Source organism: Strigops habroptila, chromosome 2 (assembly GCF_004027225.2).
Source record: "Strigops habroptila isolate Jane chromosome 2, bStrHab1.2.pri, whole genome shotgun sequence".
NCBI classification, from domain to species: domain Eukaryota; kingdom Metazoa; phylum Chordata; class Aves; order Psittaciformes; family Psittacidae; genus Strigops; species Strigops habroptila.
Genome location: NC_044278.2, coordinates 3,210,912 through 3,228,831, shown reverse-complemented (window position 1 = coordinate 3,228,831; position 17,920 = coordinate 3,210,912). Strand labels below are relative to the sequence as shown.

General features: G+C 47.1%; 1 protein-coding gene across 9 annotated transcripts in view; it reads right to left on the bottom strand.

The window, feature by feature from the left end:
- Positions 1–786: 786 nt before the first annotated feature.
- ILDR2 (immunoglobulin like domain containing receptor 2) overlaps positions 787–17,920 on the bottom strand; it is a 43,291-nt gene continuing 26,157 nt past the window's right edge. For 6 of the 9 annotated variants that reach the window (XM_030471803.1, XM_030471802.1, XM_030471805.1 and 3 more), the window contains 5 exons: positions 17,607–17,783; positions 12,465–12,584; positions 10,476–10,686; positions 8,871–9,561; positions 787–8,055 (listed from right to left, as the gene is read on the bottom strand). In XM_030471803.1, coding sequence (XP_030327663.1) covers positions 8,020–8,055; positions 8,871–9,561; positions 10,476–10,686; positions 12,465–12,584; positions 17,607–17,783 — 1,235 coding nt within the window. In that variant the 3' untranslated portion in view covers positions 787–8,019. The remainder of the gene's footprint in view (positions 8,056–8,870; positions 9,562–10,475; positions 10,687–12,464; positions 12,585–17,606; positions 17,784–17,920) is intronic. The other 3 variants (XM_030471804.1, XM_030471797.1, XM_030471799.1) reach the window with 1 other exon arrangement.

Genomic DNA, 17,920 nt, shown 5'->3' with positions numbered 1-17,920 from the left:
CCGTATTTACCAAGAGTGTAAAGCTGGGGCAATCGCTCAGTGCATAGACAGAACGTTCAAGTGGAGTTCGGATCCGTCCCACTTGAGGCGTTCGGAGCAGGGCTGGGCTCGCTGGGGCTTGAGCAGCATTCCTGTAGGAAACAGGTGTCCCTGAATTGCTTCCCTTTGCACAGGGAGGAAGCTGAGGAGCCAAGGCATGACGCGCCCTGCACAGGGAAACACAGAGTGGGAGCTGCCGGTGGCTTTCCTGCGCCTCAGTGGGTAATGCCTAGCGAATATGGGTTTAAACTTGCAAATGCTGTTCAGATTACATCTGCAAACAGTGTGAGAGCCCGCATCCATTATTTATAACGTGGAGACAGGATCTAAATGAAGTTGCTTGTTTATGAGAGACAAAAAACATCGGTCCAGAGCTCAGCAGGCATAAGGACAAAGGGGTCAGACTGCCAAAAGGAAAGAACGTGTCTGCAGGAAAAGATGAAGTTTCCCAATAAAATCCACAAGGAAAAAGTTTTTAGGTCTTCAAAATCCATTTGTCCTTTCTGTGAAGTAGTGTGGCTCCATGGAGTACTTACAGAGGTTTCTTGTATGAAGGGAGGCTGGGCAGACCATGCTTGTGTATGTTACCCTGTGAGCTAGGTATGAAATTCATGCAGGAGTCTGCTGCTCCACTGGAAAATGTTTGGTTTATCATCCATTAATCAAAAAAGGGTTGAAAACCACTCATTTCTTAGCAAAAAGTGGACAAATTGTTTGCCCGCAGGGTAATAAAAAGGCAGATTGGCGGTAGCTTTTCCTGCTTTTATTCTCCATGGTGACATCTCAAAAACAACAACTTTGAAACTGCAAGCATGGCAAATGTATAATGCTTGGTAATTGGGTTTGAGGATGTGTCCCAGAAAGGTATAAAAGTGTTGGATTTTCATTATACAGGGTATTGTTATGTCCTCCCCCCTCCCCTTGAAAATAATTCATTACAGGAGAGAAGGACAATCTAAGCAAAATAACAACAGCCAAGTACAGAAAAAGAAAACCACTCACTCACTGCATAATGGGTGGGAAACGGCTGTTGCAGGCAAGCAACAGCAGCAGGAAAAAGAACCCCAGAGCTCATTGATGAACAGCAAGAGGACTGTACCCTGGGCCAGGGCTTTCAAACAGGGTCTGTGAAAAGGCAGCAGCAGTGGGCACCAAGCTCCCAGCTCGAGTCTCCGGGCTGCGTGGCTTGTACAAACAGAACTAAAGGTGACCCTGTTGGGATGCACCATCAGGACAGCATTGGTGCTCTGCAGACAGCCTGGGACAGGGGTGCATGATAGGCTCCTTTCGCCTCCAAGTTCATTTTGGTGTTGTTCTCAAAAGCAGTAGAGGCTTTGCAGAAAACAAGATGTATTTTTCTACGTGAGGTGAGCAGGTGTGGTAGAGAGTCACCACCAGGCATTAGAGATTAAAACCTTGCCGTTTCATTGAACTGAACGTTGCTTCTCAAATGAGCTCATCAACTTTTGGTTCCTACTTTCAAACTCAAATGTAACTAAGCATCCTGGCATTCCATGTGCTTTCTATGACTCATGAAATGCTGCTTCTCTCTGCTGCTGCTCTCACCAAGGACAATGAAAACTGAATGCCTTTGCTCCTGTTGTTTGCACTTCAGAGCTATGACTGCAGCTGCCCTGGGCTCGAAAACAATACTTAATCATTTTGAAATTATGTTCAGCTTTAATTTTGAAAACATTTCCAGTAACACCCCTGTTGGGCTTCAGAGAATATCCGGAGGGCCCTCAGGGTTGTTTTGTGTATTCTCTAATTTCTGCTTTTATAGGGGGTAAAAATGTCTTTTTACAAACCACCACTCACTCCACATCTGAATTGCCCAGAACCCCTGGGTGCAGCGCTGAAGGTTAACTGGCAACAGCCAAGGAGAGCAGGGGGATGGAGAGGGATTACAAGCATGACAAAAAATGACAGGCAGAAAGGGAGGAGAAAGTCTTTCCTGGCAAAGGCCCCTACGCAGGCAGGGGTGGATGTCAAAAAGCAACTACAAAGGTCACAAGAGAATTCACATGGGAATCATGGCAGATGCATTCTTTTAGTATTAGCTAACTTTATTCTTAAGATTTTTATGTTTCTAATGCTGGTAATCCGGCTGGCACTTTTAAGATCATATCAAAATGATAGCTTTGTCACATTATGTAATGGATCTCTCTTCTGCAGGCAATGGGAAAGGGACTTTAGGAGCCCCAAGTGACGATGAAGGTGGTTTCAACGTCACAGCTGCTGTAGAAAGCAGGTATGGCCAGTACAGCGCAATGGAGATGCTGTATTACAGAGCTTTCCCGAGTGTCACGGGGTCACATCTGCAGCACCCAGCTTATGCCAAAGGTCCCTCTGCTCCTGGACCCATTCAAGAAGTGAGCTAAAGCGCCTTTAGCTTCTCCATGTGTCCCAAACCCTGTACCTAGCGACACAGAACAAATCCTCACCCACATCTTTGTGTGAAAGCTCCCTGAAGAAAAAGGAACATAGCACCAAGCGGTTTCTCAGCAAAACAATCTCCATGACATTAAAGCTATTTTCAGAATAGCCCGAGCATAATAAACGCTGTGGTGTTGTGTTTATCTACCTGTAACAGTCTGTGACAAGGTTTGGCTTCCAAAGTGTTATTTGATGGCTCCATCTCAGGGATCTGTATTTGTACACGTACAGGGGCTGTCCTGCCTCCCTTCAGTCAGGGAAGCAGCTTTGGGAGGGACCTTGGTGCAAAAGAGACAGAGTCCTCTTCAAGCATGCAGAGAGTCGTTACTTTGCTCAAGACAACCTGGAACTGGAGGAGCAAGCTCGCAGCTTGACCAAGCACAGCTCTTCTGTGCAGTATCAGATCACTGTTGGTGGAGGAAGCTGGTCACAGCCCAGTCGTGGCATCAATGTGTGGTTACCCATCCTGAAATCCCCTGAAAAAAACTGCTCCAAGAGTGGCCATTCTCTCCTCCCTGCAAAAGGCCAATTACAATGCCTGGTACTTTCTTTGCTACTCCCTCCCACAGATTTCTCTGGCCAGTTTTAGGTAGCTCTGGAGAGGATCACTGTATGAAAGCCTCTTTGCTGACTGCAAACCCATTTATCTTATGTTGCAGGTGAACTGGTATTGCCCGTCTAGAGGGGCCTTGTTGTAAAAGGTCAGGAAATGGGTGCGCAACTCCTGATCCATGGGCAACAGGCACCCAGACTCACAATCCGGAATGAAAACCCCAATTCAGTGAGCTCCAGGGGGGACCCAGACATCAGCGCAGGAGCCCAGGGAAGTTTGGCACCCACTGCTGCCAGTGCTGGCTGTGGGGAAGGCGAGGTGGCCCTCACTGACCTAACTGTACTAATGAAGGCTGGGATGCTTACAGTTTCAGTCCTCTACATTGTATGCCAGCACGAGGGCCTGAATAATTCTGGCTGGCTGTCTCAGATGACAGATGTTGCAGTTTCTCAACTTTTTGAAGTATTCATAGTTTTGTTAATTTTCCATTTCAGTGGAAATGGAGTGGTCCGAAGACACTCCCACTGAAGCCACACACTGGAATTCTTACAATGTACTTCAAAGGAATAATGGGATTGCTGGGGAGTCATTACTATCAGTATTTATCTTCCCATTCTATTATGTCAAAACTTTTTCAGTAGGTCAGATCCCATTTTTGACAGCACAGCCACATTTAGGGCTGATGCTTCATCCTGCTGTTGCTCTAAGTGCTCTTTTTTTTTCTTTACAGGATTCACTCATCATCTCAGTTGTCTTTTTAGCAAGTCACTGTTGTGATGCTTCATTTTAAGGGCACAAAACCACTGATGTCCTTGATGTGATCCAGACATCCATATCCTGTATGAAAAGGGTTTTAATTTATGCCAGCAATAAAAATCGATCACTGGAAAATTTATCATTTGAGCCCCCATAACCAGGCTCATTATCTTGCAGTGCCAGCGCTCTTGCAGGTGTTCTGAACCATGGCACAGGCACAAACCATCACTTCTTGTCTGAAGCAAGAGGCTCCTCTCAGGCTCTCTGTCAGCCTCTGCCCCTTGGTTCTCCTGTGCTGCAAGTCACACAGCTCAATGAGGGTTGCATAGCTATAGAGGTGGAAGACCCGCTCTACCTCACCCTTTGCTTTATTTGGTCCATTCGGTGCTGCTGCAGATGCATTTCTAATGACAAAAATAAAGATGGCCTGAGGAGACACCATCAGTAACTGAAAATGTCTTCAGATTTACAGAGGGAGGTAAGAAATCTGTGATGGTAGAGCAAGGTGCAGCCAACTGATGGGTGCTGCCCACATCTGACTTCAGGGAATTAAGGCCTGCTCTTCTATTTTTTTTGAGGCTGAGATTTTTGTCACCTGCTAAAACTCATCACAAAATCTTCAATACTTTTCCATGTACTTGGATTCAAAAGAAAGGTCAGAGAGTTCTTACGAACACTTGGTTCTACAATTAAAATAGTTTTCTGAAGAGAATTAGCTTGCAACTACTTATTTATAAGCTAGATACATAAATGGCAACTTCTTAGGCATAATGTACACAATGCCCTGAAGTACCAGCATTGAGCAAACAAAACTGATTCAAAAAACTGAGAAGGCTTGTATTTTTAATACACACAACTCATTCCTAAGGGCTTGATCAAACAAACTACAGTGACTGAGATAAGGGACAGACATAACTGAAATGAGGAGATTGTGACGCTCTGGCTTTCAGTATGATTTAAAAGATACAGGTGTTTGGAGACTGTTAAATCACCATTCTGCCCCCTTTCCGACACAGCCATTGTTGCAGATGCGCTTTCAAATTTCTGTGTGAAACGTTTCCTGGGTCTGCTGGATGTCTGATGGAAAAGATAGCGGGCTCAGCTCCTTTGAAATTCATGGCATAGGGTTCCCCAAGGTTTTCAGACTAACAAAACACCAACATTTCTAGCTGCTAGTATCATCATGTGTCACGGATGAAGGGTTTAATTTAAAATAGCGTGCAGTGTAGCTCTGTAAGCTTCTCAAGACCACGGAGACCTCAGATGCCAACCACCTCTTTCTAACTGTGCTGGGATTCTCCTAGGAACATGTATCAAAGATGAGAAAAAATGAAAATACTTTAGTCTCTCCAGACATAATACAAGTAGATATATCTGGCATGTACTGGCAAATGTGGTTGCTAAGCCATTCCCAGGCAGTCAGGCCCCCAGTGCCTGGAAAAAGGAAAACTTCACATCCATTTTTATATAGGACAGAAAGGAGGACCCTGGAATCTACAGACCAGTCAGCTTCACCTCCATGTCCAGTACCATCACAGAACAACTCCTCCTGGAAGCTCTATCAAGGCATATGGGTGGCAGGGAGGCAATCGGAGACAGCCCTTCCCAAAGGACAAATAGTGCCTGGCTATCTGGAGGATGCAATGGAGTGGCTGCACTGGTGGATAAGGAAAGAGCAACTGATGTCATCTAGCTTGACTTCTGTAAGGCCTTTGGCACAGTCCCACACAACATCCTTGTCTGTAAACTGGAGAAAGATGGGTTTGATGAATGGATTATTTGAGGGATTAGGAATTGGCTGGATGGCCGCATCCAGAGAGTTGCAGTCAATGGCTTGATGTCTAAATGGACATCAGTAACAAGCAGTGTCCCTCAAGGGGTCCTGTATTAAGACTGGTGCTGTTCAGTCTCTATTAATGACAGACAGTGGAGCCAAGTGCACCCTCAGCAAGTTTGTGAGTGACACCACACGGAGCAGCGCAGCTGATTCAGTGGAGGGAAGGGATGCCACTCAGAGGGACCCTGACAGCCTTGAGGAGTGAGCCCATGTGAACCCCATGAGGTTCAACAAAGCCAAGCACAATATCCTGCACGTCGGCCGGGGCAACTCCCTATATCAGTGCAGTCTGGGGGATGAAAGGATTGAGAGGAGCCCTGCAGAGAAGGACCTGGGGTACCAGTGGATGAAAATTGGATATGAGCTGGCAATGTGCACTTGCAGCCCAAAAAGCCGACTGCGTCCTGGGCTGCACCAAAAGGAGCATGACCAGCAGGTCGAGGGAGGTGATTCTCCCCTTCTACTCCGCTCTTGTGAGACCCCACCTGGAGTACTGTGTGCAGTTCTGGTGTCCTCAACACAAGGCAGACATGGACCTGCTTGAGCGGGTATAGAGGACACCACAAAATTGATCAGAGGGCTGGAGCACCTCTCCTTTGGAGACAGGCTGAGACAGTTGGGCTTGTTCAGCCTGGAGAAAAGGCGGCTCCAGGGAGACCATAGAGCAGCTATATATATTTAGAGGGGGCTTCTAGTCCTCTGGCCTGTAAGTCCCAGGATTGGGATTTCCAAAATTACAGTCATCACTAGAGGAGCACAGGACAAGCAAGCAATTTTTTCATCACTTCATTTTCTAGCATGACAACTGCACTGTCATCAAATCTATGAAGATAATTCTTCCTTTCCCCTGACTGTTCCTGGTGAACTGATCTGGTAACAGAGTAATACAGAAATTAATGGAGAATTGCAGTGATGTTAATAAATCTTGCATTCAAACCAGTGTTGCCAGAATGAGCACCTGAGGCCAGACAGCTCCCCAGATTTCCAGAGTAAGAACAGAAATGGCATTTCAGAGGCTGACAATGTCCATAACACAACAGGGCACTAACTTGTTCCTAGACATAATAGGGATCAAGATACTGGACCTTAAAATATTCCCATCATCTTCCTTCATGTTATGACATTAGCAGCTAAAAATTAATGAAATGGCTGCAGTATACCCAATGTAAACCAGAATGCCAGGCTTCCAGTTTGAAGTACTTCACTTCGAAATTGAGCTGTTCCTGAGACAAACAGCCACTAAAACCATGTCACAACTGAAGTGAATGAAATGGCTGTAAGTGAAAAAGGTGACTTTTAAAGCTCGTGTTCATCCACAGTGTTAGCTCTTTTTCCATTGCTGTTACTGCTCTCTTCGATGTCTGGGGACAATGACCAGAAAGGAGTAATACTGGTGGGACAGAATGGAGACAGCTGCCCTCTGACAACTTTCCCCTTTTAGCTTCTTTAAAACACAAAGGCCCTTTAAAACAAAAACTTGCTATGCAGAGATGTCTGGTGGTGCTGGAAGCAGAGTGCCAGCAAGGCTAGAGCACTGCTTATGGTATGGTGGAGTAGATAGCCTAGCTTGAAGCTCTATAGGGTCACAGCTGGACTGCAAAGAAATGTAACAGTATCAAAACAAAACACAGTTGGGGATGGGGGGAAAAACACATCATGCTCTCTTCACAATAAAAACTACTTTGATCCACTTTCAAAATAATACATCAATCTCACCTGCAACTTTCATCACACAATGAACAGAACTAAATATATTGAACTAACCAGCCCGTAATTGTCTCTCTCTCTCTCTGTTCAGCCCTTGCCAAAGTAACACCTCACCAGTCCTTTTCTATAGTGCCTGGAAGGATGTAGATTTTCTTTCATGATTTAGGGCCTGACAAGCTGGAGGCAGTCTGCAGCTGTAAGAACAAGGCTTCCTCCCAGCATGGGGATGATACAGAAAAGGCTCGAAGTGCAAGTGTGGAGACAACTTTGATCCAAACAGAGAACTGAGGAGACAGAGAGAGCAAGAGGTATGCGCAAAGGCTTCTCTCTGCACATGGGACAGGGCAAGAGGCACGCAGGCAGCCTCGCTTGTAGTTCAGGGCTGCAGGACAGGGGGGATGTGGCTGCCTTCCAGCGTGAAATAGAGGGCACTGGAAAACAGGGTGCCAAAGAGAGCCCTGGCCTCATTTTCCTGGCAGACTCCCAGAGCCTCTGAGACCGAGTACTGTTCATGGGAGTCTGTCTCTTGTGAAAGCCCCTACTCCCCCGATGAGACAAACAATAGAAACGGAGTCCATGGCCGATGGCTGCAAAGGTTCATGGAGGCTTGTCTTGCTTGTTGCTCTCTATCTTTTCCATTGCAGTCACCTCATGGCATCCAGCCCATCAACATGACATGTCCACAACAACTTCAAACCACAAGGGACATCCTCGTTGGGAAATCGTTCTGAGAGGAAAGACAGAAGATTAATGTCAGCAGGAAAGCACCCATGGAATGGACAAAGAGACAGACATAGCTTTGACAGAGACACAACCAAAGAGCAACAGCTTTGTCCACTCACACCCCTGGCCTCTCTCACATCACTTAAGCTGAGGACTAACAGCCAAGCTGCTCTAGCGACAAGGTGTCACTCGTGCAGCAGCCTTCGGGCAGCTCCCCTTCCCCAACAACCACGCACTCCTCAGTCCTCACTAGCATGGGCTATGGCAGGATGTTCTGCTGGTATCCTGAGCGAGGAACGCCTCTGGCAAGCATGGCCCCTACGTATGCCCAGGGGTATGCACCCACAGGAGTCTGCCATCTCACCCCTTTCAGAAAGACAAGGTCTCTTACACCATGCCTTGCTATGAGCCCTGTCCCAGTCCAGACCAACAGAGCCTCTCAATCCTCCCTTAACAAAGATCAAGGCCAAAGCAATGCCCTGTGATTTCTGTAAGCCACAGGTAAATCCCCTTCCCTACCATGATTCTCTTAAACCCTAGATGAACTCCTACTTCCTTGGATCACCAGGCCTTAGATGCCAAAAACATCCCTTACCTCCCCAGTCCCAGGCACATCTGGCTCTCCCCTCCATCAAGAAGCCCTGTGTAGGACTCCTACACCCATAGTGACAGCCCCCTTCCCACAGCGACTCCACTTAACTGGGATTCCCCAAACTCAAGACTACAGAACCCCCTTGCCCATAAACTCTGGTTAGTGACTCCTGCCTGGTGGCTCCCCGCTCAGCCTATTTGGATCAGGAGCACCAGACATGGCCTCACTGTTTTCTTGGGGTCCTTTTTCCTCTTCTTGTCAGAGGCGTTGAGGTAGGCCTGCTCCCTGGCCCTGTATGAAGGGCCTCGGCTCAGCTCCCTCTCGCTGTACGGGGGCAGGGAGTCCTCCTCTTCCTCCTGCTCAGGGGACGATGGCGACTGCTGTGACTGCTGCTGCGATTTCTCGGCTTTGTAGGTGGAGGGTGGTGACCACGCATAGTACGTTCCCCCTCCCCTCTGGCTGGGCTGCGAGCTCAGCTTTGAGGGAGTTTCGCTATGGTCACCGCTCTCATCGTAGCTCCGGGATTTCCTCTCCAACACGCTGCTGAGGTAGGAGTGATCGTATTTCTGGCTCCCTCCAGGCGTCCGGCTCACCAGCCTGGGCAGGTGCTTCTCCTCGTGGGCCCGTCTCCGCGGTGGGCTGTACGACCAGCCCCGGTCCGAGTCTGTCAGTGGCTCCCGGTTCCCTCTGCTGCGCTTGGGGTAGTACTCTTCAATGGAGCCCTCCTGGTGGGGCAGCCCTCCGCTGCGGCCTCCGTGCGACTCCGAGCGCTCGAAGCGCCGCGTTTCCTGACTGTCTGCCCGCCGCGGCCGCTGGCTGTAGGACTCTGCAAAGGCTGCCAGCTCGTCCATGGAGACAGCCGGCACTCCCACAGAGAAACTCTTACGGGACAACATCTCGGACTTGGATCTCTGCTGGCTGCAGGAGGGAAGAGGTAGTGTTAGAGGGCAGGATTCAGCTGCGCTCATCTCATCAGCTGCCTTCACAGACAATGGAGAGAAACAGGCATTCCTGGAGCATGAATCATCTGACCTGTTTTCATCATCTTCTGTAGGGAGAGATGCATCACATCCTCAAAATCCCTGCTTCTCTCTGCTGACTGCAAAGGCAGCTTGGTGCGATAGCTCGGACTATACATGTCTAATGCTACCCAAGATTAACCCCAGAGTGCACCTCCCCTGCCCAATATGTAGGGCTGGCCTTGTTTCTCCTTGGCCCCAAAGCTTGTAGGTGTATGTCCTGCTGGGAAAACCCAAGAGCCCAGCTACAGAAGCTCACAGGAGGGCGATTCTGAAGCAGGTTTAAAGGGAGTGAACTAGCAAAACAGTCCAGTACTGAGGGAAGGAAATCCCTGACATTTTGCTTGGGAGACCGGGCTGCTGGTATATGAGGGAAGGATGTGGTATCTCTTCTAGGCATCCGAATGCCAGTCTTTCAGGCCTGGTATACAGGTTCTGCTGCACCAAAGCACCAGGGTGTGACTCCCCATCAGCACATCAGCACTAGGAAGTGCTGGAATGATCAGGTACAAATCTCAAGAAAGCACTTTTGGGAAGGGTGGTTTGGTTTCCTATTGATCTCACTTTTACATCCCACTGGAATGGGGCTGGTGCTTAGCTTTGCCCAGCTGGGTAGGCTCCAGCCGGCTTGTGGGAATCAGATTCATTCCGACCTCATCTAGTGACATCTCCAGATTTCATGCTTCTCTCTAAGCCTCTGTCCCGCTAAGCAGAACCAGAGCAGCAGGAAACTGAGAAGAGCTACCACTCCATCTGTCCCTTCTCCTTTCTACTTCGCCAGATCTAGCTGCTTCCCAACCTGGTGCTCCTCACCTGTGCCAGAAAGTGTCCCGCTCATCTCTGTAATCGGAGACAGCCTGTGACCTGGACGTGCTGCCCCCCCCCATCACTCCAGCCCAGTATTCAGCGTCGCCATCCAGGTCCCCAGCAGGAGGCAGAGGTTTCCTTCGTGACTGACGGTAGGGCTGACAGAAGTTCAGGTCCTCTTCGTGCAAAGAGCTGAGCTCAGAGATGGTGTTGTTATCTGCAGGGGATGATACAGAAAACAAATGAGAAAGGTATCACCTGGGAACACGTGTGAGAAGGGAGGGGAGGACAGGAACGCTGTGGTGAGCCCAGATGCAGCTTTTTCAGAAAGAAGCTGAGCTGCCCTCTGTTAGAAAGAAATCAAAATGGAATCCCAGCCCCTCCTCCAAACCCTTGACCGATCCTGCCCAAGACTCCTGCGGCTCAGTTCGGACATAGAGCTGCTGTTAGACCTATGAGTCTTCTAAACTGGTAGCTGGCAGCCAGGTGGGATATTCTAAGGTTATCACACATGGCATCAGATGCCTGTGTTCCAGATAACAGCCCAACCTTCATGTAGAAATCCTTCCTTAGCCCTGCTTCTCTAATACATGTAAGCTGTACCACCTCGCGAGGTGGGCACCGAGCTGGGTGGAACATCATCACAGCAGTTGTGCCACCTCTTCCTTTCCCGGTATGAAACAGGCTGGCTCTGGATTTGGCCTGACTTGCCCAGCTAAAACAAAACCAACCCCCTCAAAAAAAAGATGAAGAAAAAAGTAAGAGACTGTCTGAATCACTGTCAGTCTGTACCCTGTCAAGCACATTGACATCTGGAGGCCTGACATACCAATCTGGAGAGGTCTTTTTATAGTAAATCTTGTGGGTGTAGAATACAGTGTGCTCAGCAGTGACTGTTTTAGAAGTATATATAATTTGTTAGTTACGCCTAATCTGTACAGAGCTTTGATGTAGTGTCATTCCCTAACGCACTGTCATTGATTTGCAGGATCTCACACGTGTTTTAAATGAGCTGCCACCAGCGCCTAATGTGGGTTAGCTCTGCACGAGTCGGATGCTGCTGGGGGAACTGAGCCCCCAGCCTGTTCCTCCAACAGAACAGCTAGAGGACAACAAGCAGCACTGCAAGCCCTCCTCATGCACACACCTTGTCCCACCACTGCACCTCTGCCTCCTAATGCGGAAAGATCCTCACTTGCGTTTGTATTCTGACACCCATCCAGTGCAGCCTCAGCCATTCTTTAGGGAAATAAAGCTTGCAAAAGGCTATCGGAAGACAGTGAGGAGTTCCACAGAGAAGTTCTGAGTTTGTATCATGTCCCTATTCACCACCCTCCTGCCCTTCACCAGCAGTTGTCTGACTGCCAAGCCATCAGTACTGATGTGTGTGCCACCTCTGATCTTATGTTGACCAGTGTCACAAAATCTGATGATCCCCTGCTTTCTCGGATCTTTCTTGTAGTGCCTGCTCCTTCTGCAGGGCAACAGCCACTCCAAACTACCTTTCTGGATCCTTCAAACCACACCGTGGTTATTGCAGCCCACAAAAGATGCTCTTAACAAAATCATCCCTCTCCTATTTTGTCATATTGGGATTTACAGTCATCACACGCTAAGGGATATAGAAATTGTGAAGACAATATCCCAGCTATTATCACACCACAGGATGTAGAAGGCATAAGTACAGACTTGGCTTTGCAGATGTTGATGATCCAAAAGCTTAATTATCCGAGTAGACAATTTTCATGAGCATCTTGGTATCTCTCACCTTATTTGTTCTAGTTAATGATGATTAGGTAAACAGCATATCTTTAAAACCAGAACATACCTGTAGATGCCTGAAATCTACACTTCAACTGTCCCAAGTACCATATCCTGGACATCATATCCTAGAGGCTGGCTCTAAGGCAAAGCCAGTGAACTCTTAACTATGAGTATGCAGGCTTTTTCAGGTCAGTGAGAAAAACAAATAATCAAACCATGCTTGTTCCTCACATCGTTCTCGCATCGTTCTCCTAGCTGGGTCAAACTGAGCCAGTTCCTTCTCCACATAGTACAGCACCTTCATGGAGTCCCTTTCCTTGTCAGCCTGGATCCTGTACCCTTTGCGCACTGCTGGAGAACAAAGAAAAGCATTAGTGGAAAACACGCTGAAGTCCAAGGAGACTTTCTGACAATATTGCTTCTATAGTTGAGCTCATGCCTGCAGGCAGGTAGGCTGCGTCTTCCAAAACAAACTGAGTCAGTCTTTGCTTCAGAAGAAATCTGTCTGTAACGTGGGATGTGTAGTTGTGAGCAGCTGCATCATTTATAAAGTTTGCAGTGACAGCAAAAATGATTTGGAAATGCCCAATCTGTACAACCAAATGCATCAAGTGGTGTCACTGCCACAGAGTGATTCCACCTCCCACAGAGGATGGCAGAAAGAGAAGCACTCATTTCCCCTTCCTCAGCACTCCAGAAAGGATTCGTCATGCTATGGGAGAAGCAGTCCCAAAAGACGAGGCTTCCTCTATGCAGCAGGGCCTGTAAGCTCTCAGCCTGCAGGGGAAGCAGGTGGCTGAGCATTTGGGAGCTGCCACTCTGCAGACCACTCCTCCCATCCCTATGAATTCTGCTCACACAGGTTGAAGAGTATGTGGTAGGAGAAGCTCCAAAGAATACAGAAGGAAACACAGAAAGCCCCACAAAGCACATCACGCTGCTTTGAGATGTACACCAAACCCAATGATGGGGCCAACCAGACCACTGGGTAACTGAAGCTGCCTGCTCTGGCGTTCTTTACGTGCTTGGTTTTACAGAAAAGGTGTGTTTTACACATATATTAAGTACTTGACTCCTGAGATTACTCCATTTGCAGGGAAGTCTGGGCAGCTTTTTTGGTTTTCCCACATTCCTGTGTGTAGAAAAGAAGCTCCTACACACCTGAAGCCACACACCTGAAGCCACAGCAGCTCTTACTCCAGCAGGATGCCTCCATGCACGCTTTACCTGCTGACCCTATGAACAGCCTGACTATCTCAAGGCAGGTCTATGTGACTGTAGAGAGAACCCCACCTAGCAGGACTTTGAAGAAAATAAGGCTTTTATAGCAGATCATTTAAGAAAAGTCTCAGCCTGAGGCTATTTCAAGATTGACAGAAACACAGGTCTAAGTACAAAAAAGGACTACAAGCCTCAAATTCAGCCTCGTTAGAGACTTGTCTGAGGACAATTCACTTAGTACTACAAAGTGGAGCCCGTCTGCCTTGCACAGGATTAGAATGTTCCCTTCTGTGAATACCGCAGCGTTGCACGAGTGCTTCTCTTGTGGCACTATTTAAATACTTGGACGGTGGTTTTGAACCAACCTGTTTTTTCTGTTTTATCCCACACCCCAATACTTCAAGCTACTAACATATGGGTTTGGTAGTACGTTGCATAGTATGCACTGTGTGGGCTGAACAAGGACTTGGCAGAGGTATTTTTAGGCACCTTCTGTCCAAAACTGCTGTGCATGTGTCTGTGCACTATTAAATAACCATGCCCTGCTTCAGAAATGGCTGTGCCATGGAATGGATGGAATGATTCCTGTAATAATCCCACAAATTGCTTCAGGAGGAAATTGCTTTACTGTGGGTTTTGACTGTGCACATGTAAGGTAAGTAACTACATCCTGAAATATTACCTCGTGTATCTGTATTTGGGAAAGGTATTAGATATCAAAACATAGTATGGGTCTATCGGGGTCCTGCTTTCAATGTGTCTCCAGACAGCTTAGCTGACAGCAGTCTGAGTTTCGCTATGTTTTATTATCCCCACGAATGTGTGCACAATGACTGCAAATGCACACAGTGATTTACAGAACACAAGGAACCTTGACTCTGCCTTCCAAAGTGGAAGACCATCACATCTCCTGGGAGTGAGGTTGCTGCTGTGAAGAGGGGCTGGACTGACTGGCCTCAGAAGTGATGACTCTGGCTGCACTGTGCAAGCAATAGCACCTCACCGTCACTGCTGACCTCTGTCTGGTACCTTGCCAGGAAAGGAGCCTCTCAATATCCTTTCTTCTAATGTGTCTACTAGGAGCTCACCTAAGCTGCCACCTCATTTATACCCAGGCCAGCAAACAAGCATCAGCTGGAAATTACTCTGACCTACTAACAATCTTTTGGGAACTTGAACAGGCAGCTTCCAGACTCTGTCTCCCTAGAGCCACTACCCATGCTGAGGCTGTGCCAGGTATCTACTGGGGCAGCATCTATAGCTCCTGGAACTGATGGAGAATTAGCTAAGTTTCATGCCAGCTTCATGCTCGACTTGCTATTGCAGCTGTGTATCAAGGGCAAGGAAATTTATTGCTAATTCTGTAAGCATCTAGAAATTAACTTTGAATTTAAATCTGCAAAGATGACCATGAACAGCTCATAAAGTGCTGCCCATGATAGATGAAGTATATTTTGTCTCCACATTTATTTATTAAGTACTTCTCATAACTGAATGTTCGACTTACTATATCTCTTTATTACTCCTTTGTGTGAGAACCAAAGATATTATTGCTTCCTCCTCACACCCTTCTTCATCTGTAAATTGTCACAACCTTTTAATAAGGTCTGAATATTTTTAGGCCCATCTTAATTATAAGGGAATAAAGATGCAGAGACATTAACTGCTTGTCCAGAACCATTCACTGAAGTCCAATGGAACGGAACATTCTTCCCTGTTAGACCATATTTTCTTCTCCTGAACACTTCATAAATTTCTAATGTTTAATTTGTGTTTAACTAGACCCTTTCTTTATTCTTCTGTGGGTGGAACCAAGTCAGCCAAAACTGTAAGCTGCTTCCCTCCCCAGAAAGGACAGCACTGCTATTTTTTTCAGACAAGTGTGGTTAGGAAGTAAATGATGTCTCATCCTTATACGCTTTCCCTATTAAAGGTCTGGAGCCCACCTCTCAGATCAAAAGCTTCCCTGTGTGCATGTTCTAAGGAATCTATGCAAGAGTCTTCAGGTAACCGCTGCATTTAAAATAGACAGAGCATACATCCCAGCTTATGTGTTGCCAACACTCTTCTAAAGAAAGATGAAAGTTTTGGGTTCTTTTTTCCCTGTTCAGCCCTAAATTTAGGATAGAGCTCCAGGCTTCATTGGAGCTTTGTCACATGGGGTTTATGTAACCCTAGACAAATCTTCTAAATATCCTCATGCCTGTGTTTGCTCACTAGATCACCTCAAAGGGGTCATTTGTAAGCACAGAAACTATCTAGGGCAAAGGCAGTCCTTTGTAGCCTGGCAGCCAGCGTTACAGAATCACCCAGCCTCTGCCCCCCAGCAGTTCTGACCCCACTTTTTTAAGTAAACTTGACAGAAAGGTTGAAGTCTCAAAGATGCCAAGTTTCAGATCAGACCTGCACCGGCTGCGCGGGGGACGCAGAAACCATAATTAGTGCTCCTCCTGAGAAAAGGCCTTCATTATAAACCCAACCATTACCTGCTTTGTTTAGCTTCCTGCCTGGCCAACCAGCAAATAAACAGCTTGGAAAAGCCACGTAATGCTTTCTCTCCTACAGCCTGTAATTAGGGGATATTCTGGCATTGTAAAGGACCTTAAGCAGGGTGTCACTCTTCCTTAGCTCCACAGCTCAAGGAATACCTTGAATAGCTGCATGATCCAGAAGGGTTTGTCCGTAATATTGCAAAAACTATTAATTAAAAATAAAAAGCTGAACAACATCTGATGTCTTGCGACAACAGATAAAGCTCCATAATAATGGTTTTCTTTGCAATACATAGTATTTCCTGTCTAGTCCTGAGCTGAGCAATTAAGCCCAGCCAGCTGATGTGGACTATATAATACACGCACATCTTTCTGTGTAATGGAAACGGGATGCTGAGAGCCATTCCATTTGGTTACCAAACACGTCCAGTTTCTCATTCTGCATTTGTGCTTTGCTAGTAATGTACAGCACAGACAAGACTGGGGCTGTGATCTGACTCTTAAAAAATCCCTGAAGTTCCATGGCCAACCCCACGCTCCACATGCAGTGACATTTTTCACAGGAGAAAAAAAAATAAGCACCGGGCTGTTGTTCATCATCTTCTGACAAAGGTTTCTGAGTTGGGTATGTTGTGCTTTGGATCAGTGATTGATTTATTTCCTATTTCAAAATGCTTCATTCCACAAATCAAAAATCCGTTTTGATTTCAGTAGGGGGGAAAAAGTATGACTGTTAAAGGAAAATACTTTCTGCAACTCCAGAAAGGTTCATTTACTGTATATATAATACATAGGGTTGTTCCAAAAGCTTAATTATTTGATTATGCTACTTGATTTTGTCTTTTCAGAAGTGTCTTATCACACTGTCATGAGCAAATTTAACACATTATAATTATTGTAGTGCTTTGAAATCAGCCACTCTGATCCTGAAATGCTAGCATGTGGCTAAACAGCTACCCTGGTTTTCCTTGATGGCAGCTTCCTTTGCAGCGGGAGAAGTGACTTTCACCGAGAGAGTCATCATACTGATACTCTACGTCTGACATTGATCCACAACTCCTGTCTAGTTAGAAGCCCTTTAATCACTCACATTTCCTAAATACAAAGGCTGAACAAAAAGTGACCTACTGACTTCTGTAAGAGAGGGGAGGGGGTCCAGTCCAAATGCTCTTGGGCAGAAACACCGACAGAGCACATCCCTGTGCCCAAAATGCCATGGGGAGAGTAAAACACACTGCAGCAAAATCTGCTGCCAGAGGGCAAGCAGAGTAGGAAGAACAGTTTACCAAAAGAGAGCAGCCTGCAAAGCATCATCTCTAAGGAGAGAACGGCCACTGCCTCTGCTCCCCTGAAATTGCTTTTGTCCTCCACAAGCAAACGTCTGCAGCAGTAATGAGGGGGGTTCCAGTCACGAGCCTGAGCCTCCCATTCCCTGCTGACCTAATTAGGCACCCACAAACTGCCACTGTGCTGATGGCACTTAGAAAAGTTGGACCATGTGGCCCTAAGGGATGCAAATGTCATTGTGAGAGCCAGGATTAAAATGCAGTTTCTCTGTGTTTCTCCTGTTCATAGCACTCTATCAATGACAATCATTCCTCCCTTTCCAGCCCCACTCCCGGTAAGAGGACTGAACGTTGTGCCCTGCACTGCAAATTACCATTTTGGCTTCCTCCGCTGGCGTCACTTGGGGCTAAGGGAGGAGGGTGCGACTTATCCATGAGCACAGCAGGAGACGGGACACCAGTGACAGGAACGCTGGGGATGTAGTATGCACCTGGCATGGAAGAGACTGGAGGAGGGTACCCAGCTTTTGCTGCTTTGCCTGCTACATACACTGAAAAAGAAAAAGAAGAGCAGTCAGCACCACACTGGCCTACCATAGACCCACACAGCACGTGGCCGAAACCTGCACATCACCAACACTGCTGACAGTCCAGCAGGAGACTCCTGGACACGTGAAATGACAAGGAC